Raw genomic sequence first — 17,840 nt, 5'->3', positions numbered from 1 at the left:
CCTTTTCACTGATTGACAACAGGTCTGGAATGATGAGCCTTAGATCACAGGCACTTTTTTTGTTTTAACTTTGATTGTAGTTGACTGAATACTTTCTGTAATGTAACTGAGAGAGACTTGAAATATCTGTTAAAGTCATGTATTACAGAACAGGCTGTTGAGTAATGGTTTTAATTTAGAATTTCATAGAATTCTCTAAAGTAGTCCTGGTGATTTTTATTAAACTTTATCAGCTCAGGAATCAAATCTAATTTTTGACATTGATATCAATGATGGATGGAAGTGGTTGTACCTTAATCCTGTTCTTCAGCTCATTGCCTGGTGAGTTTGTAACTGAAAATGTTTAAGACTGTGTTAAAGATTTTATTTAAAAATATTAAAAAACATCTGAGATAATTTGCTTGTCTTCTCCACCTGCTTCAGAGGATTAAGCCCCATTGATCATATTTTATTGCTGCCTTGCTGCTTCAGCTGATGAGCTCGAGAGCTGCTGCTGGCTTGTCAAAAATGCTTTTTATTTACAGTGAATATCCTCTCACAGACTGAGTTTGTGTCAAGGCCAGCCCTTGAAATTCTCTAGGGATTATTAGAGGGGACCCCCCCCAACCAAAATCTACTGGATTATCTTCAGTTTTGACCAAATACAAACAGGTGAAGAGAAGACTTCACATGAGATGGAAAGATTGGACATTCGTTGAAGATGATGGGAAGTTTTAATAAATTTCTTCAGCAACAGGCCCTAAGGGAGTTTTGGAACTCCTGCTGACTGTTGTGGTTCCCATTTGAAAAGTGACAGAAGATCTCTAGCTTCCAAATCTAGACTCTGCCTGCTCTTGCATTTTGTAGGACTTGTGTTCCTGCAGTTTTCCTGCTTTCTGCTGCTGCTTGTTCCATGCCCAGGAATGAAAATGCACAAGTGTTTTTTCTCTTTGCTGTTGCTAGTGCCTTCTAGCTGCCCAGGTAAATTAAATGGTTAATCTAGAACTGCAAATAAATGACTGGGTTGGGAAAAATCTTAAAAAAGAACTGTCACCCTTGTCCTCACTTCAGGACAAGTTTTTCTCCAATGACAGGAAATCCAATATCAGGGCTTTCAGAGGAGGAGAATAGATGAAGGTAAATGGACTGGAAAATTGTGAGAAAAGACACTTCTCACTGGCCATAGCCTAAGTGACATCATCTGCCCCGAAGTGCCTTCCTGAAGGCTGTAGGATTTCTCCAAGTGCTGCAGACAGACTTAGACACATTACAGACCATTTGGATGAGAGAACTCTCCTGGTTGGGCTCTGTCAAGATGGAGGGAATCCATTGGCTTTTTTTGTTAGATGGGGCACCTGTGGAATTCAGTCTGCAGAGACACACCTCTCCCTCAGAGAGCAGAGGAGTGAGCAGGCTGCCATCCTTTGGTTTGGGTCTCCTCTGCAAAGGCAACGAGGAGAACACTTTCCTTTTCCCAGAGTTTGAGTGCAGCCTCCCAGGGGAAGTTGATTCCTTCCTCTGGTGGCCCAGGGATTGTTAGAATTCTGCTGCTGCTTTGTCCTGGGGTTCAGCTTCTTGTTTACTGGTTTCTTGCTTCCCTCTTCTTGCCCAAGTCTTCCTCCAGCAAGCTTTTTCAGAAAAGACCCTTTGGAGCCAAAGAGCTCCTTCAGACCTGGCGCTTGGTGGAAAAGAGAACAGCAGGTTCACATGTTAGAGCAGACTCATGTGAGGTTTGGAAACAAGTCTAGGAAGTATCTTGTGTTTGAAATGGGCCCAAATACTACTGGTATGTGTGTAATAGCCCTATTATTTTACACTATTAGACTGCTGCTTGGAAAGAAATGCAAAGTGCCTTGAGGATCTCCATGCAGGAAAAATGACTGGATCACTGTCAGCTCTGGGCCTGTGGCCTCCTGCATCCATCTCTTGTTCCTTGGGGTCATCTTTGGAAAGGGAGATGTACCTGTACCTTAAATGAAACTTTTTAGGCCCTTTGAAGTTCAGTCTGACCTGTGGACACCCTTGACCCCTTGTTTTGGAGGGGGTGCTAAGAAAAACCAAGGTGATTAAAGAAAACTGGCGGAATTGCCGTGTCTGGACTTAAAAAATTAGAGGTGTTAAAACTGTACAAACATGTGCACAGACATGGCCCTGGATGTTCAGAATGTAAATGTGGCCAGCCTGGATGTGGATTTTGTTTCTTAGGAGAAGATTTTCTATATCTCTTCCCAGAATCACAGGATTTCAATTCTCATGGAATACTGGTCTGGGGCCCCTCTGTCAGGACTGCAGAAACATTACTGTTTGAAACTGATACTTTTTAGTAGCAATGCCAGAAAATAGAATTTCTAAGGTTTAGAGGGGAAGAGTTATTTTCAGGTCCAGTTCTTTCAGTGGCAGGCCAACTTAGCCTTGTCTGGAAGTGCTTTCCTACTTGTACTGTCCTTCACCTTTTTTTTCCCTTCTTCCCCACATAAGTGCCAGCAGAGACTGAGGAAGTCCACAATAATTATTGGTGTGCTCCTTTACTCAACAGTTTTATGACAACAAATTCTGCAGCTTTTGTGTCCGTCTCCATGGCAGACGCCTCCTCAGAGCCCAAGTTCAGGATTTAATGCTTTCCATTGGTTGTTCTCCCAGCCTAAATCCCAGGAAAATGCCTGAGTACTCAGTTCAAATGTGGATTGTTCCTGTCTGTCCCTTTGATGGGGCTTCTGAGCTGCATTTAGTCTGCAGTGCTGTTGCTCCCAGTTCTCCCAGTTGTAGCTGCTGAGAGATGGAATTGAAGAAAAGCCCTTGATGAACTGAGCCCGGGAGGAGGTAGCTGTGGGTCGGTGTTGGGTGTGTGGAGCACTGGAGAGACGCAGCTTTGCTGCTTTGCCATCCAGCACCGAGGGGGCTCTTGGGCCTGACATGGGTTTCCTCCTCCCTTCAGCTGGTGGAGGGCTGAGCGGGGGGAAGGCAGAGTTCAGTTCCAGCCAGCAAGCTGGGCTGTCTGCCTGTCCCTTGTGCTACCTGTCAAAAACCTCACCTGAGTCAAGTTAGTGCTGATCTACTTATTGCTGAGAGTGCAATATTTAAAGTCTAATTCCACTTCTTTCTCCTTAAGAGCTTCAGTTATTCCTTTACTCCAAAATGAACACAGAGTTTTTAAATCAAATCGTAATCCCAACCACCCAAGGCTTTTGACAAAAACACTAAATCATTCTTGTCACTTACCAAAAATGATTTTCTGACTTCCAGCTGATTGTTGTCTTGTCACACAGTCATTCTTTGGAGCTGTAAGGTGGTAGTGTACTTCTTCCCAAGGCTTTGTCTAGGTAGGTGCACCTCAAAGAACCTTATGTAGTCATCTTTAATTTTTCCCTAAGTCATTTATTAGGGGTTCTGTTTAGCTGTTGGGTTTTTTAATATTTTTAAGTTCTTAGGAGCACATTTTAAAGGACCTGCAGAAGTGCAATGGATTCCTTTCTGTGCCTTCGTTTGAATTTTCAGTTCTTTCCAGCATACTGTCAGGTTCTCTGTGGAAGTGAAAACTAATAGAATTTATTGGGGTTTCAAATTATTTCTAGGGCTGTGAACACACCAATGTGGACACCCCTGAGATTTTATGTTTCAGTTTATTGTTAAACATAATCAGATTCCCTCAGGCAGTGTTCTTTTAGAGTTTGCAAAAAATAAAACAATAAAACAATAAAGTTGCTAAGTGTGTAACCTACTAAAAAAGATGAGAAGGAAAATGCCTTTGATGGCCCTGTCCCAGGCACACTAATGAGGTTTTCAGTCAGACCTCTTGGACCTCCTTGTGAGGCCAAGACACAATTGTTTCCTGATGCCTCAGTCTGTTCTTTGTGCTCTTGGTGCTGGGATTCTTTGTGTCATGTGCCCCACAGGGCAGGGATCTGTGCCCAGATGTTGGGGTTTGGTGTGCTCAGAGGAAGGAGCTTCAGCTGCCCCGCTGATAATTTTCAAGGCTTCCCTTGCCTTGGGGTGGAGAAAGGTGGAGAGCAGGGCCCCTCACAGCCTCCTGTGCTCGTCATTGCTTTTGGCTTAAACAGCTCAGGAGTCAGGGCCTGAATGGCATAATGAGGTGTCTCTTAGTGAGGACTAACCCTCTCCAGCAGGGTGTTGGGGAACTGGAACAAGGTACCCCTCTAGCCCAGCTATGAAGTGCATGTGAGGGAAGTCAGCAGAATTGCATGAGAGCTGTTGTTTAAGGGCTGTGCAGGCCCCTGTCTCTGAAGTGCCTGTTCTGATGGAACCTGTACCTCTGATAGCACCTTTCCTGCTGTGTATTTTTGTTAGAATTTTAAGTTTTGGGTTTAAAAACGCTATGTAGAGAGTAGTTTTGTGATGTATTGTGTTTCGTTCCTAAGGTGATGTAAGAAGACAAATCTGTCCAAAAATACTCAAAAATGTGTTCTTGACGTCCTGTTTAACGTGCAGATGCTGGATATTGGATGGTGATGTCAAACTCAGTGGGAATACATATATATAAATACAGTTTAATCTTTTTGTGAACAGTGGAAAATTTCAAGCTGCAGGTGAATGGGAAGTAAAAACAGCTTGGGTTTTGTTGTAAGGTCACTTGGCACCCTCAGACAAAGACCTTTTAGAGCTGGTTTGTCTGACTGAGCAGTAGTTTTTCAGGTGGTGGTCATAGGCTGGCTGATGTTCTAACGTGAAAAAAATACTTCCACATAGGAGTTTCTGGAAGACCTAGAGTAAAGTTTGCATGTTGGTGTTTTATAAAGGTAAATGGAATGAACAGTTCAGAGAGGAGCTTACAAGGCATCAGTCTTGAGCAAAGTCATGAGATGGTTGAAGCAGGACTGGATGAAGATGTTGCTTTATATAATGCCTATTAACACATTTTTTGTGAAGCAAAAAGCTTTTGTGATCTCAAGAACAGTACTGAACTGAACCAGTGTAATTCACTGTGTATGTTAAAAAGCTCTGGGTGTTGTCAGTGGAAGTGCACTGATGTTTGGCTTCAGGGGCTGTGTGCTGATCCCACATATTCCTGTATAAATGGCTGCAAAGACAGGATGTATTTTGTGTTTTGCTAAATGATTCATGGAGTGATCTTAGGGAGAAAAACTGGAATAAATTTAGCTCACACAGCCTGCAGATCTGACAGTGCTCATGTATTGGGTGTGAACTTTTTGATGGAGTGACCAAGAGGAGAGGCCATTCTGCAGCAACTGGAATATCCTTCAAGTCACTCCAGAAGTGTACACGTGTGAACAACTTCAGGTATTAAAACTCCCCAGTGTTGGATTTAGCCAAGTGAACAGGAGTCAGATTGGATGCAGGTTATGTGGGGTGTATGCGGCAACTCATGGAATATTAATGCAAGTGAGCATGTCTCAGCATTAGGATAAATTATTGGAGCTGTAAGCTGAGATTCCATGTTTTATTCCCAAAGGAAAAGCTTTCTTTGCAGCTCATACACTGGATGCTGCTCCACTTGGCTCCTCTAGGAAGCTGACAGTCCTGTTTGTGTTGTATGAAACGTTTCAGCAGCAGTTATCTGTGCTTTTCAGGGTTTTGAGGTAGCAGAGTTAGCCCAGGCCCTTGATCCAACCTCTGGAGATGTGGAATTGTCACTTCCAGAAGGGAGACTGTGACACCTCACTGCAGGATGGATTTTGACTAAGAGTCTAAAAATCACTCATATTTTTGAGTCCTCGTGTGTAAGAATCCATAACTATTTAATTTGTCACTTCAGGTATTATTGTACAGAAGTTATTCTGAGTACTTTTGAAATGATACTTCATTCTTGCTTTGGAAAAGCCTGTGGCCAGTGACTGCTTCCTCTTATGTCTGAAAAGTAGTGCTTAAAAAGCCTTAAAAAGAGCATTTTTTAAAAAGAAGTGTGTTATCCTATCTTGTTTGAGCTATTCTCATCCGTTACTTGAGTCCGCAGTTTGGGATTGACTCTCACTGGGACTTGCAGCACCTTCAGAACTCAACCTCTGTGCATGGGGCAGCTTTTTAATCCATGTCCTGTCAGCCAGCAGTAAATCAGACACTCAGGAGTGCTTCCATCACCTGTGCTTCTGTGGTAGAGTTTTGAGTTTTTAGTGGACTGGAAGACAAGAATCATCCAGGCAGAATAAGATCTAATAAGAATTGTGGTAATTCCAGCAAACAGTGTTTCTTTCATCCCTTTTGCAAGGGGACTAATAATAAATACTCAGATAATCAAGATTGAATTCAAGCTCTCATTGATTCATATACTTTGATAAAAGGTGTCTTGAGCTTCATCAAACTGTTATCCTGAGCTCTGTCTCCACTGCCCCCTGTGGGGTTTGATGAAGTGCTGAGTTTCGCCTCCTTCCCAGGTGTCTTGAGAACTTCAGAGGCTTTTGTGACAATTTGGAAGCGGGCTGGAGTGTCAGAGAGGAAGTTCCTGTTGTTTTTAACTGGATGAGGTCTGTGTGCAGGCTGGATTGATGAGCTCTAGGTCACACATGTCTGTCTTACACTGTGGAACTCTGGTGCTCCTCCCCCAACTCAATCATCCTCAAAAAAACAAAAGGAAAATCTGCAGTGTTTACCTTCCTTGCACTGTAGTTACCTTTGTTCATCAGCTCTTTCCTTGTCTACCTCAGAAGATCTGTGGCATTCCCAGGTGAGTCCTGCTCGCTTGCTCTGAGTGCATCACATCTCAGTTGTGGTTTCTCGGCACGGTCATGCCTGGAGTTCGTTGAAGTGTCTCTCTGGATGGATTTGCTGACCTTCCTGCTGTGGGTCTGATTGCCTGGATACATTCCTGACATCTGACAAAGGGACTTGAATCAGTTCATTGCCCTCAGAAGGGCAGGGACTAATGGAGGAACGTGTACTCTGTATAAATGTTAGAGAAAATTATCTTAAGGAGCCTTACAGAAGTTTGAAAAAAGTCCAAGTGTTGCATTTTAAAACCTTGGGTTAAAATTCGTGAAGATGTTATGAGATCTTTCCATTGCTTTGTTTCCTGTCCTGTCTCATTGTAAGGAGCTTCCCTGCAGGATCACGGGCTGCAGGGTGCCGAGAACAGCAGGAGCCCATTTCTGCTGTTTCACAGCAGCTGTTTTGGGCCTTTGGCCTCTCCTTAAGCTCTTGGGCTCTATGAAAGTGAGTTGTGGTTCAAAGCAGGGCCTTGATCCAGTATTTCTGCAGGTTTGGAGGTCAGAGAGGTGGCTGATAAGGGATAAGGCTGGAGATCAGGGATCCAGGTCATGTAGGGACAGTCTGTTCCTAAACGTGGGCTACAGACAAGTACCTTAGTCATATTTTGGAAATTTCCAAAATCCAAATTATGCCCTGCAAGTATGTACCATTTTTCTACCTTCTAATGCTGTTGATATTAATATATGGAAGGAATATATTCCATCTTTGCTGGATTTGTCCAGGCCAGACCCTTGGAACAGAAAACCAGTGTCCAGGATGTTCCTTGGGACGGTAGAAGGATGTGGGCTTTGTCTTTAATGTTTGACAGTAGTTTATTAATGCACAGTTTCATCTTCAGTGGTTATATGGATTGTCCTGACTTGAAACTTTCTGTACTTTCATAGTTAGTCATGTAACTACTTAATTTTCAGTGTTACTTGGTGTCAGTTCTGTCTTTTCAAGACAGAAATAGAAAATATTATAATATGGATGTCTAGCTTTGTGCACAACCTAGTCTGAAACACAAACTTATTTTAAAGATGTAGAAAAGGATATTATTAATATTTCAGAATCTTATTGTATATATAAAATATGAACTTAAATTTTGATCTTTACTAATTATAAAGCTTAGTTAAGGCTTTCTATTTTAAGCACACAAAGACTGTAGATTATAGTTGGTGTGGTTCATTTTCACTCTCTAGCAGCAGCATTGCTGTAACATCTGTTCCCAGTGTGGAGTGTTAATGGGAAAGAAAATAGCAGTTACTTTCCTTGGAAAAGAACAGCCTTCAAAATTTAGGGTGCTTTTGGATTTGGTAAAAATCCTTTGGGGGATGGGGGAGAAAGGTCTTTTTAGGACATGATATTGAGGGGCTGGAGCGTGTGCAGGGAAGGGAATGGAGCTGGGAAGGGGCTGGAGCAGCAGGAGCGGCTGAGGGAGCTGGGGGGGCTCAACCTGGAGAAAAGGAGGCTCGGGGGGACCTTCTGGCTCTGCAACTCCCTGACAGGAGGGGGAGAACTGGGGGAGTTGGGCTCTGTTCCCAGGGAACAAGGACAGCAGGAGGGGAAACAGCCTCAAGCTGTGCCAGGGGAGGGGCAGGTTGGGTATGTGGGAGAATTCCATCATGGAAAGGGTTGTCCAGCCCTGGCACAGCTGCCCAGGGCAGGGGTGGAGCCCCTATACCTGGAGGGATTTAAGAGCCACGGGGATGTGGCACTTGGGGACAGTGGTGGCCTTGGCAGTGCTGGGGGAACGGTTGAGCTCGATCTAAAAGGTCTTTTCCAGCCTCAGTGATTCTGTGACTGAACATTTCTGGGTATAAGGAGCAGAGTTTCTGTCCTTAGTAACCAGAGAAGGCCATTGGTGTGATCTGTACAGGGAAGATGCACCTCAGAGCAAGTTTTCAGGACTTCCTAGTGAAAATGGAAGGAAATACTCTTGAATTTCCAAATTTACCTCTAGGTTATTGAAAGCTATTAAAAAAAGGTGATGGCTACTGACATTTTTTAGTTAGTAATTGGATCAATATTTACCAACTCATACAGCAGAGGAGTCAGTCAGAGTTAGAACACTAGATGAGACTGTACTTTCCATATGGCAGGGAGCTCAGTGTGCAGAAAAAACTTCACATCTTTTCCAGGATGAATTTGAACTGGGATCACTCAGTGCATTCCTGTGTCCTTGTCTGTCCTTACCTGATGGACAAGGCAGGGAACAAACCCAGCTGCCTGTGTAGCAGCAACAGCAGTGCAGGGTTATCCACTCCCACTGGGATTGCAAGTGGAGCGCTGTTTTTCCTGGGTGATGATTCTGCACAACAGTGATTATGTATTTTTCTTCCTTTGTACTCCCCCAGCAACAGCACTAACCTTCACCTTGGCCGTGGCACAGCTGATACTTCAAATAATACAGCACCAGATCTTGGAGCTTTAGAAACATGTAATTTAATTGCCTGCAGTATCATTTTTGTTCCTTTCCCAGAAGCTGATAATGTGGGTATGGTTAATTTTGGGGTTGCACAAATGTGTGAGAGATGCTTTTATGGAACAACTGATCTTCTGGGCCTTTTTAGCATCCCTTGCCCTGTCAGTATTGCAGGACCCTCAGTGAGAGGAAGAGCAGCAGATCAGCCCCACTGACCATGTGCTGGTCTGGGCCAAAGTGCCATAGGACCATTAGCTGGGCACTATGGGAACTGGGAAGAATTAATACAAAATAAAGGATGATATGTTTGCTGTGTCAAATTGGTGTCAATCAGGAATAGATTTATACAAGAAATTAGAAGAGGTTTCTACATATTAGGAATAAATGACCTTTCAGATAAACCAGACAACCAGGGACAAAGAACCTGGATGCCTTTGATAACTTGGGGAAAGGAGCAGGTTAAAGAAAACAGCAGTGATTAAGGAAGTCTTTGCCGTCCTAAATTGATGCCAGTCTGATCCTTTGAATCCAAAGGAAGTTGAAAGGAGGAAAGATACCTGTGCTTCTGGGATTTCTTGCATCACACATGTTAATTTTCTGCCACATTTCAACTGTTTTGTCTGTGTTGAGGAAGAGATTATATTTAATCTTTTTAGTATGTGCTTGTATTTTGGAGATCTTCCCATCCCAGTGGCCCATGTGACCCAGCACACCTCTGAGCCCAGCACTCCCTGGCTTCTGGCAAACCTGCCTTGGGAGCAAAGCAGGCTCCTCACAGATCCACAGGCAGAAAACTTCTCATCCAAAGCAACTGTTAGGGAATTGTGGGGAGTTCCTTTACTGTTCCTCTTCAAGAGCTTGGTAAAACATCTGCTGCCTGGGATAGCCTGGATTTTATGGAGTGAATGTGCAGCTTAGAGGCAGGGAAGAGACCTTTGATCTCAGCTTTCTCCAGGGACTGGCCAAGCTATGTTGGCCTTTCACTGTAGGTTTGAAATGCAGGGGACTTCAAGAAGCACTTTCTGCCCTAGTAAGTGGGAAACATTTGGAGTGTGTGCTGAAGGTCCTCTTGTGTGTCACTGTCTCTGTGGGGCTGCTTGCACCTCCCTGGGTGCCCATTCCACACCCGTGTTCCCACATTGCACTTGGCTACTGTGCATCTGGTTATTTTTGCCTTGCCTTGGATTAGGAAGTCAGGTTCTGGGGCATTTTTGTTCAGGGATCTGTTTACCTGAATCCCTACCTCGGTCCTGCCCAGCACTGGGGAAGGTGCTGGCTTCTGGCTCCTTGTTGCTCCTTGGGAAGGTGTCAGTACATTTGAGGAGAGACCTTTTCACACCAGACACGGCAGCGTGTTACCAAATGGACAATACTTCTGCCTGAGCTCAGTGACTCTCCATGTCACAGGTACAGAGGAATTCTGTCTCAGTTTCAGCTCATCTTACCTATTCCTTTTGCTGATTTGTATTGTGGGAGCCTTTAGTTAAATTGTTTTCATCCTAAGCTAATGTGAGCCCTAGTGATTATCTGCTGTGCTGATGGGAGGGAGGAATCTGGTTGCTCTCTGGGCTCTTTGCAGGACTCAACTTTGGTGATCTCTGCTGTGGTTCAGGTGCTACTGCTGTGACCTGCAGTACAATCAAAGGTACTCCTGGGTGTCCTGGTACTGCAGGAAGAATCCTAATTGATGGAGACATAGTTGGCAAAGATGTGCTTTAGGCTCCAAGTGATTCCCTTCAGCTGCAGTTCAGCTGCTTTCCTGCACATAAAACATTCCTGGGCTTTCTCATGTTCGGATGTGATAATTTCTCAGTGTTCCAAAGTCAGAGTACTCTCAGCCCCCCTGCTTGTGCTTGAGGGTGGAGTTATTTTGCAGTTGTGACCCAGAAAAATCACCACCAAAGATACCAAGCATTGTGTCAGCAGAAATCGTGTCCCTGGGTGTCAGGGGAGTGTGTGAGGTTCCCTTTCCACTGACATCATACTGCAGCCTCGTTTCCTTTAATTGAAAATTGGGATCTCCCTGGTATCCTGACAGGCCTCATCCTGGATATCACAGCTGTGACACTGCCTTTTTGGGAAACAGCACTGTGTGTTGTTCTGCCATAACACCCAGTAAAACCTGTATGGGAACAAGTGTCCAAAGGTGCTTATGAATGAAGTGTTCATCTACCCTTATTCAGTCTTGGTATTTTTATTAAGGACGTAAATTTCTTTACATAGCAGGATTCAGATTATTATATATATATATATATATATATTTAGTTTTACAATTTGTCTTTATCTGAATTTTTCCTCTGCAAATGATTCTGTTTGCAGGTTGCTGTACTTGCTTCAGCAGGAGAGCTCGAGCACGGAGCTGAGGACGGAGTGTGCCGTGGTGCTGGGCAGCCTGGCCATGGGCACAGAGAACAATGTCAAATCCCTCCTAGACTGCCATATTATCCCAGCCTTACTGCAAGGTACTGCATGGCCCATGCCAGTAGATGTTCCTAAGGGACTGAAATAAGCAAAGATAATGAAGCTGAATGGTCCCTTCTGCCTGTGCTTGTAGGATTGCTGTCTCCAGATCTGAAGTTTATCGAAGCTTGCCTGCGATGCCTCCGGACCATCTTCATCAGTCCCGTGACTCCAGAGGATCTGCTGTACACAGTAAGTTGTAAGCAGATTATGATGTCCTTTTAAAACCTGTAGAGGTGGTGGCAGTGAAGAATCTTGTTGTGTGCAGTAGTAACGGGGGCGTTTGACCGACAGCATCAGCATTTCTCGCCTACACTGAAGGTATCTGGCTCTCCTATCATTTATAGCAGTGTTTGATATGAGATGGTTGACAGCACACCGATAAGAACAGAACTAACACTTTCAGGCCTCTGTGCAATCCTAAAGGAGAAAAGCTGTCCCTAAATGGTGTTCACATTATCACAGGTGTATTGGCAACATTACTTTCTGAAACTTAATTTTACCTGACACAGTGCTGCTACTCCAAGGTGAGAGGTCTGCTTAGTTTTTGTGCTTCCAGTGGAAGAGCTTCACCTCCAAAGTGTCACTGCTCTTAGTTATTCTGTGTGTGATTTGCGTTTAACTGCCAGGAGAGTAGGAATTGTCCCTGCACCGTTGCTGTGCTGAGATCAGCTGGGAGTGTATGACAGTGGGGCTGTTGGTGCTGCCCCTGGTGGGGTGACTGGGCAGAGCCCTCTCTGAAGGCACTGCTGTCCCCTGGCCTTGCTCAGACTCAGGCCTCTTTTTTGGGAAGAGGAGGCGGCACAGCTGGCCTCTGATATCATCCCTTATCTACAGTTCAGGTGTCTGTCATTGCTAAAACCAATTCCTATGCTGTAATGTCTGTTTTGTTCTCTCTTCCTTTTCCAATGATTTCCTACATTTCATTCCAGAAGTAGGTATGTAAACTTGCAGTTTTCTGTGGAGTCAGTCTTACTACACATCTATCCTGAGCTTCATCTGCTGGTTGGTCTGTCTCCTGAAGTCTTCCTTGCAGCTCTTCTCGCCTTCTGTTTGATGTGTGTAGGTAATCAGCCAGTTTGTGTAGGTAATCAGCCAGTTTTGTCCTCCACTGTTCACTGCCTTTTTTCCAGTTGTTTTTGGGCTGTTCAGCAAGGAAACAAACCCCAGTGCAGACTGTGTGACCCCTGAAGGCACCTCTCCTGAGTGATCCAAGAGCTTCTTCTTTGTGTGTCCGTTGCTTGCTCTGGCTCCACTCTATGCTCCCAGATTCCCCCAGATCAGCCTCTACGAGTTGCAGAAGCATCTGGTTCCTGCTCTGTCTCTGGTCAGGGCTAAAGAAGACTGTGTCCATTAACATCCATCCCTATTTCCAGGGATCAGTGCTCAGTAGAGACTATTAATGGCTCCCTACTTGGACATTTGATATCTTGGAGAGAAAGGAAAGGGAAGAGTAATGGGAAAGAACAGCATTAGCATAGAAATTACCCCTGATATTGTGGGAACAGTGTGCCCAAGGTACTGGGGTCTGTGTTTCATCCTTGCCTTCTGTGCTGCATAGCAGTGACATCAGAACTGCTACCCCAGTCCTTCAGGCCAGGGGGATGTCCTGGAATCAACCATAACTACAGGAAACGAGCATCTGGTGAGGGGTCCTTGCTCCTTAGCTCCAGCTGTAATTCCCATTTTCCCATCTTCCATTCCACTTGGACACCTGGAAGTTAATTATTTTATGACTGTGGTGAAGGTCTTATTTTTAAAAATCTGCTTTTTTTGAGCCACGGTTTGAAAAGTAATGAATCCAGATCCTTTGAAAAGGAGAGGTGTTTTTCCTGCCTCCTGGAAGGTGCAGCCACAGCCCACACTGCTGCAGGCTGTGTTTCACAAGGCAGCAGTTGAGACATTGGCTTTGCAATTAAAGGAGTAATTATGGGCCTAATCAGCATTTCATGACAGACACTCTGCTTTGCCACACTGAGAAGAATCGGAAGAATGTAAAGTTCCCATTTAGCCTCCCTGCTTCCATCTTTGTTTCCAAACCCAGCAGCTCCAGGGAGACTCTCACCATTTCCATCCAGCTTCACATCTTTCAGTCCTCTCATTCTGCCTTTGTCAGGTTTATTTTGAAAGGTAGGATACTAAGTTTTCAATGGCTTTTCATTCCTGCCCAGCAGATCTGGAGAAAACTTGTGAAAGGTTGGATGCTGAGCATATCCAAGACGGACACTTTCCCAGAATTTCTGTGTGGTTTGACTGCATGGAGGACACTCTCTCTCAAACCTTGGCCAGGACTGTTTCCAAGACAAGGAGTTCTGAGTTAGCTCCACATCTGCAGGGGTGTTAGAGTCACTCCAGAGGTTTCAGAGGAGCTCTCAGTTAAGGATAATACAAGTTCTTCAAAGAGTGCTGCTTGTAAAGCATTTTAAAGCATTTCTTTGTGTTTGTAACAGGCCCACATCATCCCCAGGGACCTGGATATTTCTCCTAGCAGAAGTGCTGTGTGTCAGATCTACACCTTTGCTCTTGAACCTTTCCTTATGGACAGCAACTTGAAGAATAAAATATTGGCAGTTTTGTGTAATTAATTATGTTCAGTTCTGAGGAGAAAATAGTTCTTCGGAGGTGGAAACATTTGGGCTGTTTCCTGTAGGAACTTGGGATCTGTCCTGGGAAAATGTGCAGCCCCACCCATGGGTGTGTTGAGCTGGATGAACCCTGAGCTCCCAGAAAGGGCAGGGATTTAGTGCTGATGCTGAGATGTGACAACAGGTTGTACCCAGACCTGCTGTGCCAGGTGAACACATCCTGTGGAGAACTCCTGCACGGGAGGGGAGCAGGCTTTGGACTGAGAGGAATTGATTGACCATCCTGCATATGGAATGAGGAGTGACAAGGGGTACAGAGGTGAGAGAACTGTTTAGGTGAAGATAATTGAGTTCTGAGGTGATCCTGGGAGGTGCTGTGTCCACGTGAAGCAGCAGCTCACACAGCTGGAGGTGCTTTGACTCACTGAATAGATTGAAGCACTGAGGCTCATTCAGTTGGAATGATATCCTGTCACTACCACTCTTACTGTTCTATCTAAAACAAAAAGAATGGATTCAGTGTCAGGAAACACTTCTAGCCCATGTTTCCTGGCAGATGTTCTCAGCTGTGATCTCATTTTCCTTCCTCAGTGGACCCAGGTACAGTTTTAGTGGGCAGTTGCTGTCTGTGCTGCTGTGCTGACCTGGCAGGAGGAGGCACCTTCTCTGCTGGGAATGAGTCTGTCCTTCCAGGGAGCGTGGAGAGTGCAGGCACTGCAGCAGGATGAGCCTGTGCTGCTCAGGCAATGGGGAATCAGTCTGAGCAATCTCCCTGTCTCCAGCCTAGGTGAGTGGTGATACCAAGGGAAAAGCATTCATTGCTCCCTCCTGGGCAGCTGGTGTGGAAAACCTGATGTCACCTGGAGAAAGGGAGAGCATCAGGCTGTGTTACAGTGATTAACACCCAGGTGTTTAATGAGCAGTGATCTCACATTGCTCAGGGATCGCTGCTACCAAAGGAGGAATCTGGGTCAGCTCCTGATGCTTCCCTCCTTCCTTCCTCCTGCTGTTTGTGGTGGCTGAGCTGGATGTTTTCCAGGCTGAACTGCTTCTGGAAATGAGACCTGCAAAATAATCAATTCTAGCTCATGGAGCTTGAATTTAAGTTATTTGGGTGGATAGGAGCATTTCTGTTTAGTGACTTGGACAAAAGAAGAGCGATCCTCTACTATGACAAAATGTTTGAGGAATAGATCTTAAGAATTTTGTTTTAGTGTTAAAAAGTAATATGAAGAAATTAGGTATTGGGATCCAAGCAGGTAAATGCGGCTGTTAATTCCCTCTGAGTTCTGTTTGGATGATTTTATTACAATACATGTGATGTAGAGATTTTTGTCATAAGTTGCTTGGAACTACTTTGTTAGTAGACAATATTTTAATGGATTTGTGAATCTAGGTGTTTTAAGTGTAATTATGCGTGTAGGCACAACCTCACTTACTAGGGTTGCAGGCAGGTCCTTTGTACTTAGGTATTAATATGAATAAAAGTGGAATTATGTAGCCTCATATTGACACAGAATCACTATTCACATTCAGCTGAAGTCAGTAATGTCCACACCCCCCTTTACTTTTTCTAGATTCTTTATGATAAACATACCAATATAATTAGACAAGATGGATGTATTTTAGCAAAATCAAGGAGCACAATTAACAGTTTTCTCACAAGCACTCTTGCAACTTTCCAAGAGCTTAACTGAATAGTTATTTTATTCAAAATTGAAAGCAATGTATTTTTAGTAGTTTGGGAGACAAAAACTAGGGTATGAGAAGATATATTCCAGTAGAAGCTGTGAAAACATCACCTCTTCTCCACTTTTCTGCTTCAACTGATTTTCAGGGGCTCCTGTCTTGCCTTCTGGCACTCTTTATACATTTCAGATATTTTTTTAGTTAACAAAGAGTAATCTGAATGTTATTCTCTTGTATATTTTGACTGAAATCTGATTTTCGTAAGCAGTTCCACTGGTTCAGGTTTACAGTTGAGATACAAAGGCTTTCTAACAGCTTAAGGGAAAGAGGGCAAGTCTTAAACCCTTCTACAGGACCACTTCAGTCACCCTTGATCTAGGAAATAAATTAGGGCTACTCTTCTGGCTTTGCTTTTCTCCCCAAGAGCCCCTGTGCACACTGACACCTATGAATTCTTATCTGGAACCTCCTGAAGGTTTACAGAAAAGGACAAGAATCTGTTTTAATGGGTCAAGTGTGTGGAACCACAGAGGAATCCTGAGTGTGCTGTCAGTTTGGCTTTGCCTCAAACAAGGAGACACTTAGGAAGTTTTGAGGACCTGCTGAGATGGTTTCTTGAGAGCAAGGTTGGCCTGTTGGCTGCTTCTGTTTGCTTTCTTGTGGAAATTTGCTGTTCTGCTTGGCCTGTGCCCAGTCCCCACTTATTTCACAGCCCCCTGCAGGGTCCCCTCTGCCAGAGAAGGTCAGGATGTGCTTCCTTGTGACCCTGAGCATTGCTGCTGTTACAGTGTGCGTGTAGAGCTGATGGCCACCAAACCAGTCCCTTGCTGGCCTTTGGCTTCTGGAGTTGGGAGAAAATCCTGTGTGTGTCAGTGTGCCATGTGAAAAGGCACATCTGATGGAACCACTCTTGGCAGGGCCCAAGAGCGTTGCCAAAAATAGTTTGTCCCTTGCTCTTCCTGTGCAGGAGATGAGCAGGGGTGTATGGCTGGTGTGCCTGGCAGGAAGGTTTTGGGAGGTAACTTTCTCTCTGTAGGATGCTGGAATGGGAAGTGAGGCTGTTGCACATTGATCCTTTCCAGTTATTGAGAAACCAGCAGTAGAAACAAACTGATTTTATTCTCGGTGTGTCTCTTGGCTCTGCTGTCCTATTGTTTTCTGTTGAGAATGAGAAGGCTGGATTGTTGGCAGCAAAGCTTCCTGAAACAAGTACGGTAATTGTATGTGTATATAAATATGAAATATTAAACATAAAAAATAAATACTGCAAATCTTTGCCTAATCTCAAATATGTGTGCAAAGAGGGAGACTTACACATGTTTATTTTGGTAGTATTAAAATGTGTGGTTGGAAATTTCTCAGGTAATTTGAAATAAAACTTCTCATAAGCAGCTGTGTCTATGAAGCTGCGGTCACTCAGAGCTCCAGTCAGGCTGCTGCTGCTTTCGGTGCTGACAGAGGAGCTGAGGATGAAGGCTTTGCTGTGATTTTAATCTCCCTCTCCCTGGGCAGAGGGCTGTAACTCATCATTCTGCAGGTGAAGCAGAGTCTCACTTATGTGTGTAGAGCCAGTATAACACATGTTTTTTGGGAAGGATGGCTCATTCAATCCTTCCCTCTGTTCAGCTCCCTGTATCTCCTGAAAGTAATTTAGTTCACCACTTTCCAAACTGAAATGACCATTGCTTCTTTTAATATCACCACTGTTAGTGACACTAAAACACACTGGTAAAAGTAACTGAGAGCTCTAAAATGTTACAGTTTTGTGACTTCCCACAGAGCTTCAGCAACTGGATGTGTTTGCAGAGGGGAACTTACCACAGAACCATGGAATGGTTTAGGTTGGAAGGACCTTAAAGATCATCCACTGCTCGGGCAGGGAACCTTCCACTTGAGTCTTGTGGGTTTCTTTTGCTGATTGATTTGGGTTCTCTCTCCGTGTCACACTCACCAGTAGTGTCTGTAGTGTGTTTGAAAGACAAGGGACATCCTTGCCCCCAGGAATCAGTGACAGAGTGAGTGCCACAGGGTTCCAGGGCACTGTG

At 44.4% G+C, this 17,840-nt stretch overlaps 1 protein-coding gene across 4 annotated transcripts in view; it reads left to right on the top strand.

The window, feature by feature from the left end:
* ARMC8 (armadillo repeat containing 8) overlaps nucleotides 1-17,840 on the top strand; it is a 62,071-nt gene that overhangs the window by 14,492 nt on the left and 29,739 nt on the right. For all 4 annotated transcript variants that reach the window (XM_027878321.1, XM_027878320.1, XM_027878319.1 and 1 more), the window contains 2 exons: nucleotides 11,381-11,523; nucleotides 11,616-11,713. In XM_027878321.1, the coding sequence (XP_027734122.1) occupies nucleotides 11,381-11,523; nucleotides 11,616-11,713 (241 nt within the window). The remainder of the gene's footprint in view (nucleotides 1-11,380; nucleotides 11,524-11,615; nucleotides 11,714-17,840) is intronic.

This window comes from Empidonax traillii, unplaced genomic scaffold (assembly GCF_003031625.1).
Source record: "Empidonax traillii isolate 1590-97213 ecotype Southwest subspecies unplaced genomic scaffold, ASM303162v1 scaffold40:size2234952, whole genome shotgun sequence".
NCBI lineage: Eukaryota > Metazoa > Chordata > Aves > Passeriformes > Tyrannidae > Empidonax > Empidonax traillii.
Note: the sequence above shows the minus strand (reverse complement) of the source record. Positions and strands in the feature narration are given on the sequence as shown.